The 16661-nt window shown below is 42.8% G+C and overlaps 1 protein-coding gene across 1 annotated transcript; it reads left to right on the forward strand.

Annotated features, from left to right (window-relative positions):
* Nucleotides 1–5118: 5118 nt before the first annotated feature.
* Nucleotides 5119–7590, forward strand: LOC109504655 (uncharacterized). The gene is made up of 2 exons (XM_019845337.2): nt 5119–5207; nt 5979–7590. The coding sequence occupies exons 1-2, from the start codon at nt 5119–5121 to the stop codon at nt 7588–7590; spliced, it is 1701 nt and encodes a 566-aa protein (XP_019700896.2).
* The last annotated feature ends 9071 nt before the right edge of the window (nt 7591–16661 follow it).

Here is a 16661-nt window from a genome sequence, read left to right on the forward strand (position 1 = left end):
GCAGTTGAGGTTCCTAAAACTTTTATAATATTTAATAACTGCCTATTTGAAGATGTAAAAAATATTTTTATATTGTAAAGTAATTGCAAAATGGCGCCATGGTGTATCTCTAATCAGAGCGCCTCGTCAACCGAGTTGCCAATCTGCGGGAAAAATGTAGCCTGCAATTTTGATCTGAAACAAAAAAACCAAAATGATTATTAATTTTCATATATTTTTATTCTATGTGAACCAACAACATGGTTAAAAAACCGTAAAATACAAAACTTTTTAGCACTTGAACAAAAAAATGATATTTTTGAGAAAAAATTTCCTCCGTTTTTATGCAATAACAATTATTTAAATTAATGTTTTTACCAATGTTTGAGGTTCACATAGAATGGTTGTTCATTCTCTAGCTAACGCACTTTGAATCAAGTCGATTGATCAATTAGTTTTTTCTCTATCTTTCCCGCAGATTTTAAGAAAGTACGAAAATGATATTTCGAGAAAAACGCGTTTAAAGTTTGTGGTACAAAAAAATATCATTTATTGGAGACTTACCGCAATCTTATGCTAATCAGCTATACCAGGGCCATACTGCAAGCCTTCAGCTTCTTCATAAAACTCGTTTCGTTGCATTTGCTCCAGTCCACGAACTGTGCGAGCTTCCTTGGTCGTGCTGCTTCGGCGCCGCTCCCCTCTCGTAACTCGCTGCGCATCGTAATTATCAGCGAACATTTTGCATTGCTGGCCGATATTGATTTCTAATAACTGCATTGTTAATAAAATGGCAGTGTAGCCTTCATTAAAGATGCCAGTAGCCAAATATGCAACGATTTGAACAATTTTAAAGCCCGAATTGAGGTGTTTGGGAGCGATACGCCACACAGTCAAATTGAAGGATTCGTTGGAATTTTGTATGTACCCGCCTAATCATCTAGTCAAAAGATCTTCATTGGAAAGATCTTCATAGATCTAAGTAAGGTGTTTCTCAATATCAGGCTTTATAATTGGAGCAGGATGTTTATAGTTTACGAGTTGACCGGCAGCTTCAGCTTTGCGCCACTCGCACCAACTGTCGGCGTCTGCGGGGCAATTTCCATGTTTCGGCCCTTTATCGGTCGAGCAATAGTGGTAGAGTGTTGCCATTATGCTTTTTTTCATATCACCCACAGAATCTACATTTCGTCTTATGGCTAAACTTTATGGTAGTAAGTGGTTAATTTTTTTATGACGAAATCGGTCAATTCCCCTTGCTGCCAAGCTTCTCCTTTTTTTATATTTCGAAGCCGCATCCCCATCCGCTTCTGAACGTGTCCGACGCACTCACTTTTTTTTAAGGGGCAATCTTCGCCATACGGATTCAAAGTCAAAATGGACTTATAAGTTTTTTTTTCTATGATTCTATAATAATGTAATGGATTCACAATAATATTATCAGTACTCGCTGTACTTAATTTTTTCACACTGATACTCTCGTCTAAATTATCACTTTCATTCTTGGAATGCTGGTTGCCACGAAATCTTCTTTTCGGCGGTTTTGAAATGCGCTGCGAAGTACTTCTTGAGCCTTTTGATACATATTTAAAACTATCTGTTTGGGATTCGACCGATCGGCGTGTTCGAGCGGTGATTATTATAAGTTCAATGTTTCTGTTTCGCGACCGCTCGGCACGTGACCCGTTCGTGCTCGCATGTTTTGCTGTCAGTCACAACCCTTTCGCGTGATTTCTTGTTGCCGCGGATCATCCGATGTCGGGCAGCCAATCAAAAATTCGTGCGTGTCGCTTAACCGCCGTAATCTTCGTACAGGATTTCGGTGATCTGGCTTTCGCAATTTTTCGTCTGTAGAGTGTCGCATACTAATAGCTGATCATCGCATTCAGGTTCTTTTCTTTTCTCTGTTATATTGTCGCGTACGCCTGCTGCAGTAGAATAGCTAGGCCGGTTTTAACCCAGGAGTGTTGAGGGGGACGCGGGGAAGCGGGGAACTCAGGGCGCGGGGTATGATGTCGCGCGGGGAAGGGGAAGTCATGGTGGGACGTCACGCATACGTCACGAGAAAAAAAAATGTGGTGGGACGTTACGCAAGATGGTGACCGTGATGTCATGCATACGTCACGAGAAAAAATGTCATATAATGTGTTTTAAATGTCCCCTCGTAATTATCAAACTGAAATAATATATAGGGAACTGAAATTATATACGGTGTTTATATAAAATAACTAGTATGTTTTGACCGAAGTAGTTACATATCGAACATCTCTCCAACGTCTCTCGAATGTCTATTGAACGTCTCACGAACGTCTATCGAACGTCTATCAAACATCTATAGGTATTTTTATCAATATAATTAACATAATTAACATATAAAATCCTAAGAAAGGGGATAAGGGGAAGTTGGAAGAAAGGATCTGGTCTAAAGTAAAAAAGATGTATCATAATATATAACAAAGTAATTTATTTATACTTTTATTACAATTTATAAACGCTGCAATATAATGGTGTTGTGTATTACAATATCACATTTTGACCAAAATATTTTTGTCAGCCGTCGACCTTCCAGACTGCTGATACCAAATCGTAGGTCTACAAGTACTATTGTGGTATCAGATAAAGAAAGGTATGCATATCTTATCATAGGATGCATCCTGTGAAGCACTTAGTGCTGCATCATGTAAAGATATGACTATTTTGGATAGGTTTTTCCGGGAGTTACCTATCGAAGATTGTTTAAAATGAGGGACTAGACTATAGAAGCGAACGAGCGAAGATGCTACCTACGCCCCCCCCCCAGCATCAGTCGCTTATTGTGGTCCGTGTTTGCGTAATATCGAAGAAAGTATTGAAGGTGTCGTCGCTGATTCTTCAAATAATAACGAGAAGAGCGGCAAAAGTGAAGCATATAGATTTAATTTTGTGTGTATTTACCAGTCAGAGCTCTTTCAGTATGGATCGTGAAAACATAGAGCATGAAGAAGACGAAGAAATAGAAAACGAAGAAATAGAAGACGAAGAAGATATAAATCATATACTTACGGATGATAGTAATTATGATAGTGACAATAGTAATCAATTAGTGAATGAAAAAGTGAAGAAATTGGAAGTTTCAGAAATTAATACTTTGAATGGCCAAACAAAAGTGTGTTGCATTTATTTTTCATATAATTCTGGAGATAATTTACAGTTCTGCACATCATGTTTTGTTGATGGTGTCCGCGATACAGTTACAGAAATATTTGCAGTGCGCAAACACATCACCGAAAACATGATGTGATTGATGGTGTATTTTATTCAAACTGTAGAAACCCCGTCTACCAAATAACACCATGCAATCTGTGTCCAATATGTACGCACTAATATGACATATTTAAAACAGAATTCTTATATACGGTATAAAAACTTCATCCAATACACTATACAAGATAAAAAGAAGCAGGAAGAATGTGATAACGATATGTGTGCGTGCGTGCGTATGCGCATGTGGAAGACAGAAGAGTTATAAAAAAGTTCAAAGCAAAACATTCTATAGTTTAGTCGAAGACGAACAGAATGGACGCCAGACTGCTGATACCAAATCATAAGTCTATAAGCCTATTATTGTATCAGATAAAGAAAGGCATGCACTTAGGCAAAGTCCACAACGAGTCGATATGAGTTTAAGACCCAGGAATGTGTTTAATAGTTCGTCGAGGAAGTTTCCTCGAATTTTGATAATGGCATGTATTTTTGAAAGAGTTAAGGGCTATAAAATGTTCAAAGCAGAATATTCTATAGTTTAGTCGAAGACGAGCAGAGCGCAGTTACAGTGTGTTTACAACGTTTGCTAGAAAAATGGCAGAATCATCATTATCATCATTATCAACCGTAGAACGCGAGCTGCAAAATCAGGTCGCTCGATTAGGCTCGCTAGACGAATACCTCGCATGGGAACAAAAGTGCGACGAGTGTCTCGAGTCGTTGGAACAGCATAGCCGAGCCAAACAACCACGATTATCGGTTGGTTCAGCGCATTCGATGGTTGCTCGTATAGCGCAACTTGAGGGTTTAAAAAATACTTTGCGCAGACGTTTTGTATACACAGGAGCCGGACATTCGACACTTGTTTGGCGAGAAATCGATACAGCGTTCAATAGTCGCATATGAACCGGAGCGATTGTAAATATCGACCCTCTTCGATTTCTCCAAGATGTGAAGAATATCGTGCTCGAGCATGTGCGAAGCGTTATGAAGAGACACGGTAGCGTAAAAGTGAATACTGTGTTCAACGGTGAATTTGTGGCAGGTGATAAACGCGCGAACAAGAGCATTAATATGAGGAACGTTGAACTTTTTTTTACATCCGATCTAGACAATTGGTTCGCGATTCGTGTTATCGAACCCACCTTAGCGTCCATGGAAGAATTTCAGGAACGAGATAGCGGGTGGGCACTCTCGCGCATACTCAATCTGACCGTTAATGTTAACAAGTACAATCCATTACATTCGGGATGTCATATCGAGTTACCGCGCGAAATAAAAATGAAGCGGGCTATAATCAACGTGCAATCTATGGATAATGCATGTTTCGCATGGGCAGTGGTTGCAATGTTATGTCCAGCCGACAAACACGCAGATCGTCAATCTTCGTACCCACACTATACATCGGTTTTGAATATGCAGGACATTGAATTTCTAATGCGCATAAATCAAATTAAAAAGTTTGAACGGTTGAACGATATCTCGGTCAACATTTATGTGGTCAACATTAGTGTGGAGAAGAGATATGACAACGCGACAAAGAAAGAAGGAAACGTGTTCACCCATACGTCTCACGGAACAGAAAATGGAGAAGCATGTCAACCTGCTGCATATCCCAGATCCGCGAGATGATGATAACGCTGGGCACTTCGCGTGGATCAAGAATTTGTCCTGACTCGTCAGCTCACAACTGAGCAAAAAGGAACACAAAAAACATATTTGCGACCGGTAAGTATATACAAAGAACGCAATGTATAATGTGACATATACTAATAACAAATAATGTTTTTCCAGATGTCTACATTACTTCAGCTCGAGCGAGAAGCTGGAGAACCATACCGTCGACTGTCAAAAAATGAATAACTGTGTCATCATCTTGCCAAACGATGACAACAAATGGCTCAGCTTCATCAACTACTGCAGAAAGGAGCGGATCCCGTTATAGTTTACGTCGACTTGGAATGCATCCTGGAGAAGACATCGAGGTAAGAACAAACGAGTTCGTATGCGTATCAACATCATAGCATATTTAGTATAGCATATTACGTGCGATGTTCCTACGACGAGTCATTATCCGCGTATCGATGTCGTCGCGATCAGGATTGCATCTCATGGTTTGTCAAAGAACTTGAAGAACTGGCACATCGTGTAAAGGATATTTTGTTCACAAATGTCCCTATGGAAACTTTGTCGAAAGAACAGCGGGAGACATTTCAAAACGCTATGCTGTGCCATGTGTGCGAGAAATCATTCGCAAAGGATGATACACGCGTGCCCGATCATTGCCACCTGACTGGACGGTACAGAGGTCCCGCGCATTCCAATTGCAATCTAAATTATCAAGACAGTTATTGCATTCCCGTGGTCTTTCACAACTTATCCGGTTATAATTCACACCTTATCATCAAAGATATAGCAACCGCGTTCGAAGGTTCAATCACTGTACTACCGATAACCAAAGAGAAATATATTTCATTTACAAAGACTGTAGGAAACATGACGGATAGTAAGAATAAATGGAAAAATTGTATACAATTGCGGTTCATCGATTCGTACAAATTTCTCAGTAGTAATCTCGATAAATTGGCGTCTTTTCTCGACAACGACAAATTAAAAATTGTTCGGTCCAAATTTTCAAATTTGTCCGACAAGGATTTTGATTTATTGACGCGAAAGGGGGTCTTTCCGTACGAATACCTTGATTGCGCGGACAAGCTGCAGGATCGGTGTTTACCGCCGCGCGAGTAATTTTACAGTTCGTTGACGGGTGACACGGTATCTGAGAGCGATTACGCGCACGCCGCGAACATCTGGCAACGGTTCGCCATTCAAACCTTAGGTGAATATAGCGACTTGTATCTGAAGATTGATGTCTTGTTGCTGGCCGATATTTTTGAAAATTTCCGCAATAGTTGTATCAAAAGTTATGGGTTAAATCCCGCGTATTATTACACTTTGCCTGGTTTTACGTGGGATGCTATGTTGAAGCATACAGGCGTTAATTTCGAACTGCTCACTGATATCGATATGGTCATGTTCATCGAGCGCGGTATTCGCGGTATTCGCCTCAGTCAATGTTCCGGTAGATATGCAAAAGCCAATAATAAGTACATGCAGTCTTACGATCCATTGCAGCCATCATCATACTTGATGTACTTCGATGTAAATAACTTGTACGATTGGGCAATGTGTCAACAGTTGCCATACGCTGAATTTCGATGGGTCGATGATGTATCGAATTTCGACGTATCATCAATCGCACTAGATTCACCTATAGGTTACATTCTTGACTTAGAGTATCCACAACGTCTGCACGACGCGCACACTGACCTACCGTTCTGTCCGACGCGGGGCAAACCGCCAAACAAAAAGCAGGACAAGCTTCTCGCAACCTTATGCGATAAGCAGCGTTATGTAATTCATTATCGCAACCTGCAGCAGTGCACGCGTCACGGTCTTCGTATTGGAAAGATACACCGCATACTCAAATTTGCTCAATCCCCATGGCTCCGCGATTATATCGACCTTAATACACAATTTAGAACACGCGCGACAAACGATTTCGAGAAAAATTTGTGCAAATTGATGAACAACGCGGTGTTCGGTAAAACCATGAAAAACGTTCGCAATCACGTAGATGTAAAACTATTGACAAAATGGGAGGGACGATACGGTGCTGAGGCAATGATCGCGAGACCAAATGTTCATAGCAGAAGTGTCTTTTCGGAAAATTTAATCGCCGTTGAGCTACGTAAACTCGAAGTGAAACTCAACAAGCCGATCTATGTGGGTATGTGTATCCTTGACATATCCAAGATCTGCTTGTACGAATTTCATCACGAGTACATGTCTCCTCTATATCAGAACAGATGTAAAGTAATGTACACCGATACTGACAGTTTAATCTACCATATCCAATGCGATGATATTTTCGAACACATGAAACGTGATATTTCTAAGTTTGATACGAGTGATTATCCCGCTGATAACGCGTATGGTATACCGCTTGCCAACAAAAAGGTGCCAGGTCTGATGAAAGATGAAAATAACGGAGCGATTATGACGGAATTCGTCGGGCTCAGAGCAAAGATGTACGCGCTAAAGGTAGACAGCAAAAATGACACGAAGAAGGCGAAAGGTGTGAAGACCAATGTTGTAGCGCGAACTATAACGTTTGATGATTATATGCAGTGTCTGAGAGACGAGGTCGAAAAGCAACGTCATCAGTCATGCATACGATCCGAAATGCACAAAGTCTACACCGTGTCCGAACTGAAAACTGCTCTGAGTCCGTATGATGACAAGCGGTATATCGTACCAGACTCAACAGACACTTTACCATGGGGACATTACAGGATACAATTGTAAACTAAAAAGCGATCATTGTGCATACATGTATATTGTAAAATGAAAAGCGATCATTGTATATATATTTGTTTGTAAGAAATATTGTTAACTATAATAAAAGATGGTTTATTACAAGCTGTTTATAATAGGATATTGTAATAAAAAGAATTGGTTTATAACAAAGAATTGGTTACAATACATTTTCTTTGTGTATCCAAGAGTTGTGCGAATCGTCAAATCCCAACCATTTCACTAAAACCTTGTCGCCGCTTTTTCGCAACACCTTTTCCACGAGATAAACGTCAGGATTAGCAGCGCGATGCAGTTCGTATTCGTAAAATCCTCCGGCAATAGACTTTCCGCGAGAATCCTTAAGCAGATAGGTCGCTGGATTAGTTGTCTGCACTTTGACGATTTTAAACACTTCGGTTGTCCAATTCGGTGTATAGCCTTTTTCAAAGATGGTTTTGAATTTGCTCACGCGTACCAGATCACCCACTTTGAATTTTGCAGGCGCAGTGATCTTTACGTTGTTGTAGACTGTGTGTAGGAGCTTATCGGTGATCTCGGGTGTCACATCGATAGGACGCATGCCGATAGTTCGATGTTTCCGTGTGTTGTACTCCGCGATAAGGCGCGGTAACGAGTCGATCCATTTGTATGTTCCATTCAACGTAAACATTTTCCACATGTCGTTCTTTAACGTGCGGTTGAATCGTTCTACAACAGATACCTTCATTACCGAGTACGTAGAATAATGATTGATACCGTGTTTTTTAAGGAGTTTCTGCAGATCCGCATTATAAAATTCTTTTCCCTGGTCCGTTTGCAAATTTTTCGGACATCTTCCAGATTCTTGAAATATCCTGGCGAATATTGCCACTGCTTCTTTACCGCTCTTGCTCTTCATCGGTACAGCCCACGCATATTTGCTCAACACATCGATAATAGTGAGTATATAGTGGTAGCCTCTATTGAATCGCGAGTAAGGACGCATCTCTACCAAGTCAGCTTGCCAAAGATCATCGTATCCGCGCACTATGACGCGTCTACGGGGAAAATATCTTCTCGCTGGAGCGTGCATCTCCTCCACCAACCGATGCTTTTCGTTACCGATGAGCTGCTTCTCTGAACTTTTCTTCTTTTTGTTAAATTTTGATGATTGCTTCGCCATTGCAGCTTGTGATGATCCGTCTCTCGCTATGTTGATACTATATGTCAATTTAACTGTAATATTCTACTTTTAAATTTCCTCTGATTTCTTTATCTCTGAGCGTGTCCAGTCTAAAATTTGGTCTATGTTCTCATGAATGCTATTTATGCTCTGTATGTTTTTTTCCGGTAATCTTCCAGCCAATCCTTCAATCTTTTAACATTCTCATCTACATACTGCTTCGTCTCAACGTTACTCTCATGCAGTAGAAGCTTTACAGCATTTATATTCTCGTACATTCATTTCCCAGAAAAATGCTTTGAGAAACAGAATGGTATTGATATAGTAGTCTATCTCTTCATTCTAAGTAAATATAAAAACTATATTTTATCATTTTGAAAAAGATAAATAGTTGTAGACCTTTTACGTCTGCGCATCACCATCCCCACTACTTTTTCTATTCTCTACGGGGAAAGGCATACGGTGCTGAGACTGATGAAGCATTCGAGCTTCGTTGCTTCTACTCGCAGCATAGCTAGTTCTCGTTATTTACAAGTTCTTTATAAGTTATTTACAAGTTCTTGCAAGAAAAATGTTCGCCGCTAACGTGAACGTCGATCTTAAGAAGACGTCGAACAGCCTCTCTACAGAAGTGAGAAACGAGCGTAACATGCTTCTATGCACGACTTACGCTCTCAACAATTCGGACACTAAGAGGATGCAAGTTGGGTTGCGTACCATGTACGACATGGGACCATTTGAGCCATCGATCAGGATAATGGGAAACACGTCTTCAGGAATTCTCCTTGATTTGAATACGTGGGAGAAATTTAAAGACATTATACCCTCTGCAAATTCTTATTTGTGCGGGGAAAATAAGAATATGCCAGCCCCTATCATCATCGACAATATCGCCATCAGCTTTACCTCAGCGTACGGTGCACGGGTTATAATGATGAGCCAGCGAGAGAAAATGGTGGACGAAAACGAGTCTGCAAAGAAGGCATCGGAGGACTCTACACATTTTAAGCAGCCGCCGTTGAAGAAGCGTAAGCTATACATGGAGAATATTGTAATGCAGAAGACTTCTTTCGATGGTCTGGAAACTGTCGCGAAATGTATCGATGCTATTAGGTTGTTCGGAAAGTTCGTTTCAAATTTCGCGCGCTCCACATTTCTATGTAATCAATAAGAACGAGGGCACTCTAAACGATTTTATGTTTGTCAACAAACATTCCCGGATCTATGAGCCCGCTAAGGAAACTTCGCAGATCTTCCTAAGTGCAACTATTTCGTCAGAAATCAGTTTGAAAAATGGAGAACCAAAAAGTCCATTTTCGTCATGTGATGCTATATTGCTTTGAACGTGGCTTCACGGCTTCGCAGACCCTGAATGAGATGTTCTCAGTATATGGAGATGCCTGCGTCACTCACCAGACAGTTCGAAAATGGTATCGAAGATTCGAAGCTGGCGATTTCAACATGGAAGATCAAGCTCGCTCAGGCCGGCCTCAGGAGGTTGATGAAACGCTTCTTATGGATCTCGTGCACAAAAATCCTCGAGTGACAGTTAGAGAACTCGCCGACACTCTGCACAAGTCTGTTTCCACCGTGCATGACCATTTGAAGAAGCTAGGATTCTCAAGTCGACTGGATGTGTGGGTGCCACACGAAATGAATGAACGGCAGTTGCTGGAACGTGTGAACGTCTGCGATATGCTGCTTCAACGGCACCAAAAAGAACCGTTCTTGAAGAGGATCATAACAGGCGATGAAAGTTGGATCCTATACAATTATGTTAGCCGCAAGAGGTCGTGGGGAACCAGCAACGCGTCTACGCAAACAGTGGCCAAGCCGGGGCTTCACGCGAAAAAGGTTCTTCTGAGTATCTGGTGGGATTTTAAGGGCGTGGTATATTATGAGCTTCTTCAATCAAACGAAACCATCAACGCGGCGAAGTACAGCCTTCAACTGGACGAACTGAAGACTGCCACGGAAGCGCCCTGAATTGGCCAACAGGCGTGGAATTGTTTTCCATCATGATAACATCAGACCTCACGTTGCAATGTCTATCCGTAGGATAGCTGTAGGAAGCTGTAGGAAGCCGTAGGAAGCTGTTAGACTTCGAATGGAACGTTCTTCCTCATCCTCCATATTCTCCCGACCTTGCCCCATCTGACTACTATCTATTTCTTTCTTTAAAAAATTTTCTTCGGGACAAGAAATTCGAGTCTTTGAAAGTCCTCAAAAGTCATCTGGATAAATTCTTCGCCAATAAGAAACCTTTATTTTGGAGCAAAGGCATTATGCAGCTTCTTGAAAGATGGGCCAAGGTCGTTGAACAAAACGGTAAATATTTGCTTCAATAAAGTTCCTCTTTGTGTAAAATATTGCGCTCTTAATTTATTTCAAAAATTTGAAACGAACTTTCCGAACAACCTAATACAAAAGAGGATAGCCACTCTTTGCCAGCAACGTGGACGGAATCAAGCCTTAAAAATAGCAGATATTTTTGCATGTTTTATTATGATCACGTTTAATGAAGTCTAAAAAATAGGAGATATTTGCATGTCTTATTGTTATAACGCTAAAATCAGTAAAGGAAACTATTTTCATACATGCGATAGTATGCATTATGCAGAAGAAGTGACATGAAAGCGTGTCAATAAATTTGAAAAATGCAAGGTTGCAAGTCCACATTACTGCTCGATGGAAACCGCGGGAAGGTGGTGGTTTCTTCCATCAGGAGGAAATGTAAAACAATTATCTAATAAGACTCTTTTAATAGAGAAACATTAGATAATGTTCTACATTTCCTAAGGAATTAGGGAAGGAGTGAAGGAAAAAATGCGAAAGCAATAATTAAAGCAATTGCATGCAAGCGTTCAGCAAACAGTAACAACTAACATTAAAATAACTATGAGAACAATAATCTATAAAGATGTAAACAAAACAATTACTGTCGTATTTACAGTTGCCAGAAAGCATGCATGTGCAACTTGTTCTTATGAAATGTGTAGTACGTAGTGAAAAGCAAGATGTAACGCATACATCTCTTTTTCCCTGCCAAAGTTGCTTGTACGTATTGCATGTAATGTGAGTAATAACAAAATCCAAACCTCTGCGTAGAATCGGAGCGCGAATGCTTCACAGGCAAACTTTGGTCAATACATATGAGGATATTTAACAGGGTTTGTCCAGACGACGTTGTCTTGCGTCACAGTTCCTGACTGTTCAGTCACAGTTCAGTGACTGAACTAGGACTGAACTTCGTTAGGAAATTGCCAGTATGTTACTTTCGCTCCGGGCGACGTACCGGCACGTTATATTTTCGCCTTATATTTATTTCATATTTTTTCAAAAATCGTCGCTGCCGTAAAAAAGTCTATGTTGCATGTTTTCTGATTGTAACATACTTGTGTCATTATATGTAGAATAAAATTGTGAATATACTATACATATAGTATATTGATGTAAATATCTTGATTTGATAAGAAAATTTACATAGGGGATCTTTTCACGGCAGCGATGATATATCATAATCGCGCTCACGATTCAGATCCACGCCGAGAAAGCCAAAATACGCTCGGACGCGCGTTAACGCAGTTGAGTCGAGGCGAGAAGGACCGAGAAGGAGCGAAGATCATTCTCTTTCTTTTTCTCATTCTCTCTTTCTCTATCTCATTCTCTTTCTCTTTCTTGCTCGGCGAGGCTGGCGTGAGGCGACGAGGCTTCACATCGATAGGCGGAGCAGCAGCGTTGTGTGCGTGAAGGCGCATGGACGGGACGCTTCCCCTCGCACGCTGTGGTGTGCGCGGGCACATTTTCGCAGCACTGTCTCACATTATAATTCTTATATATTATATTTTCATATATTATGTTATATACTTCAATATTTATATATTACGTGTCTTTATATAACATTACATATATATACAGGGTGTTTGATAGCTGATCATGCAGACGAAAGATGGAGATAGATTGGGTGTAGCCGAGAAGAAAAGTCATGTACCATAATGTCAAATTGGCAATAGTTACCGAGTTATTAATTGAAACATGTGAGCCAACGACCGCGTAGAGAGCGGAGGGCGGCCGCAGTAAGCACGTAGACATTTGATACAGGCGGAGTCAGCGAGTGACGGTAGGCAAGCGCGCGCGGCGAGGGGCAACGTAAGCGACAAGAGGCGATCGCGCGCGACGAGGAGTGAGCGAGAGCTTTTACTTTATAGCTTTTTCCTTATAGCTCGCTCGCTCCTCGTCGTTCGCGCTCACTCGCTCTTCGTCATGCTCGCTCGCCTCTTGTCGCTTGCGCTCGCTCGCTCCTCGTCGTTTGCGCTCGCTCGCTCTTCGTCGCGCGCGTTCGCTTCTTGTTGTTTACGTTGCCCTTCGCCGTGCGCGCTCGCCTACCGTTACTCGCTGACTCCGCCTGTATCAAATGTCTACGTGCTTACTGCGGTCGCCCTCCGCTCTCTACGCACTCGTTGGCTCACATGTTTTAATTAATAACTCGATAAGTATTGGCAATTTGACATTATGATACATGACTTTTCTTCTCGGCTACACTCAATCTATCTCCAACTTTCGTCTGCATGATCAGCTATCAAACACTCTGTATATAAATTTTATATATATACATACAAATGTATTACATACATACAAATAACATATATACAAATGTATTAATTAAAAAATGTATGTGTTCGCGCAAAGGCGAAATTGGTTTCGCCTCGAGCGACTCGTGATTAGCACGTGAATCCGGCGCGACGTCGGTCGTATCGATGCAAACTTCGATACGTTTTTCTTGTTGTTCGCTCCAATCAGATAAACACGACCACCTTAAGTCGTGGAAGAAAGCACGCGTGCTCAAGTCGTGCGCTTCTGGCGCGGGCCGACAACGCTCATCGTTAGCCAGCTTATAGGCGATTGACACCGCGCTACATGTGCGATGGCTCGTGTTGGCCGCGTGATCGACGTCGCGCTCGCCGGTGCGTCGCTCTCACGCGTTTTCACGTAGCTTCGTCTGGATCGTAGTGCGCGTGAGTCGTACAAGGCATACGCGCCTAGCAGGGGCCACCAATCCGCTCGGCGTATCTTGTGACACGTGTGCGTGGAAACAATTAGCCATAAAATGCGAATATCTGCGCAACGCGGATCGATGAGCGGATCGATCGCTCACGTTGAGGAGCGGTTAGGTGAGTCGACAACGGCCACAGCCAAATCACAAGTCGAGCGAATAACCGTTATTCGGGTACGTGTGGCATTGCGCGTATCGATTCGCGATCCCGCGTGCTACCCACGTGTAGGATCACGCCGTTCATCGGCGATCTCTCCGGACTTGGATTATTGATCCGTTTGCCGCGCCGCAACCTCGGCGAGTGAAGACGAGCGGTTGTGCTTCGCGTGAGTCCGTCTTCCGATCGAGCTTCGCGCTGTCCGTGTTGTTGTGAGTCGACGCGGAATTGATACCGTCGTTCGACGATCATCGCAAACTCTATTTATAACGGTTTCGGTAACCGTTGCGCTCGTCGCCGATAACCCTGTGAATTGAGTATCGAACTGTCATTGTCGTGGACTCTGTTAATGTGCTGTCTTGCGTGAATCGTGTCGCGTCTCAAAGTATAAATGCAAGATTTATAAACTATCACGGTCTACTGTCATTTTCCTTGTTTAAAGGATTCCGAACTGTCCTCGCATCCTTGTACTGGGCGGTATCAGCCCAACGCGATTCGCGCGTGTGACCGGCCGACGGCAGCGAAAGCTCGCTCGCCGACGGACAAAAATTCGACGCGCTCGCGCGAACAGTATGCAATAAATTCTAATTAAATATAATATATATCTCTTTTTGAATTGTGTCCATTCTTCTTCATAAAACATAGAAAAGGCTGTTTGTATAATGAATTTATCTTCCTATTCTTCTGTAACATATATATTTTTATTCGTAAGAGTAAAAAAAACATAAATTAAAAAGAAATAACAAGATACAACTAGGCGCGAACACGCAATTTGACGAGTACTAGCACTGCGCCCACTCTGCTGCACTACATCGTCGTTTGGAAATAACTATGGGGGGGTCACCTGTTCTATGCACGGCCGACCGCCGCTGGGGGCATAGGCGACCGCCCACGTAGCGCCAAAGGAACGCGACACTCGCGTCCTGGTGCGTGTTCAGGAGTGGATCGTGAGGGTTCTTCACCCCCGCGCGAAGAAACAATAATTGTGCAATCGGGTTCACAACACCGTCTTTATTGAAATCCCCTCGCAAGAGGGAACTCACGCTCTTACACTACTAACGGCTTACTATCTACACTAACCGCCGGCTGCGCACGGCGCGACTGGGCTGACCAAAGCAAGAGGCGCGCGAAACGCGGAACGCACTAATAAGATTCCGCACGCGGCGGAGAACACGACTTTCACGCCGGCGCCACGCGCTTTTCGATTACATCGCACGGACCAAAGGGTCACCTGAGCACACGCTAGGTGCACGCACGAGAAACGAGCACGTGCACAGCTCGGAACCTGACGCCTGTCAAAACAACAACGAATCGCGATCACGCGACGGCGCGCGTGGCTTCGACGGCCCGGCACGCGGCGCACGCGTGATCGGCTCAACCGGCGGAACCCTCGAACGGGCAATGGGCCCGGAGGGATGCACGCGCGGAAACGCACGCGGCGAGATGAACGCACAGAAACGCACGCAGAGATGCACACGCGGAAACGCACGCAAAGCGACGCACACGCGGAAACGCACGCAAGGCGATGCACACGCGGAAACGCACGCAGAGGGGTGCACGCGCGGAAGCGCACGCAAAGCGGTGCACACGCGGAACCGCACACAGAGGGGTGTACACGCGGAAACGTACACAGAGGTGCACGCGCGGAAACGCACGCACGAACACGAAACTGCACGCGAAAGGCAACGAGATCACTACGGACTCGTGAGAAATGTCGCATTCAAAAAAAGCTACTATGGCTGTACAGAAGTCACGACTCAAACGTGCGAACTTGGCACACGGTCGCACAACACACTAAATTCAAAACAGCGCCCTCGGCTGGAGAATCTGCTTACGGCGGCTCACTTTCTAGTTCTCCGTCGGCGCTGGAGATGGCGGGAGCGGCTCGACCGCCACATAACTCTACAAAGAATAACGGAGCATACTTACCCAGATAGCCAAGCCTGCGCGAGCAAATCTCGAACGGAGCTTGACCTCAACTGTTGATCGCAAATGAGCATCAAATTTGAAGCAAGATTTATTATATCAAATTCTGCTGTCAAACTGCGGTCAAATACGCGACAAACCTTGACATAAAGCATTTGATACAAATTTGCAGCAAACAACATTCAAACCTTGCGCGCATAACTTGGCAGCAAGTTGGCGGCAACACCGGAGCAGCGTCTTGAACTCAAGACTTGAGTGCAAGTTGACAGCAAATTCGCAGCAACGTTTGCACATAAACAGTTGATCGCTTTAAATGGCGCGCATGGCGTATATAACCTCGGTCGTTAGGATAGAATTGATGAATAAACAAGTTAGAACCGACATTTGTGAGAAGTAGACAAGAAATATATATTTTATTTTGTAAAAATATGAAATACATATTTTATATAAATAATGTTTGCGATGTAACATAAATCTTGTCAAAAAAGATTTTAAATGGACATTGCAAATGCACCTTTTATATTCTTGTCGCCTTGCTCCCGTTAAGCCCCTTGCACAATGCCAGGCAACAGGCAATAAGAATAAAAATAGACCAATCACAATAGATTATTCTTGTAATAGTCAATTGTGATTGGTCTATTTTTATTCTTATTGCCTGTTGCCTGGTATTGTGCAAAGGACTTTACAGATAGCGCTTTGTATCTTTCTGGACAACATATATGTGTAAAATCGGGACATAAGAAGCCTTTTAGACGTCTTTGAATCGTTTTAAAAACATCATG

This window comes from Harpegnathos saltator, unplaced genomic scaffold, assembly GCF_003227715.2.
Source record: "Harpegnathos saltator strain DR-91 unplaced genomic scaffold, Hsal_v8.6 scaffold229, whole genome shotgun sequence".
Taxonomy (NCBI): domain Eukaryota; kingdom Metazoa; phylum Arthropoda; class Insecta; order Hymenoptera; family Formicidae; genus Harpegnathos; species Harpegnathos saltator.

What these genes read in the sequence shown, in the direction of transcription:
- LOC109504655 (XM_019845337.2), top strand. Translation starts at nt 5,119, where the DNA reads ATGGCTCAGCTTCATCAACTACTGCAGAAAGGAGCGGATCCCGTTATA. An exon ending in ATCCTGGAGAAGACATCGAG is followed by an intron (nt 5,208 to 5,978) that starts GTAAGAACAAAC and finishes GTAATTTTACAG; the next exon opens with TTCGTTGACGGGTGACACGG.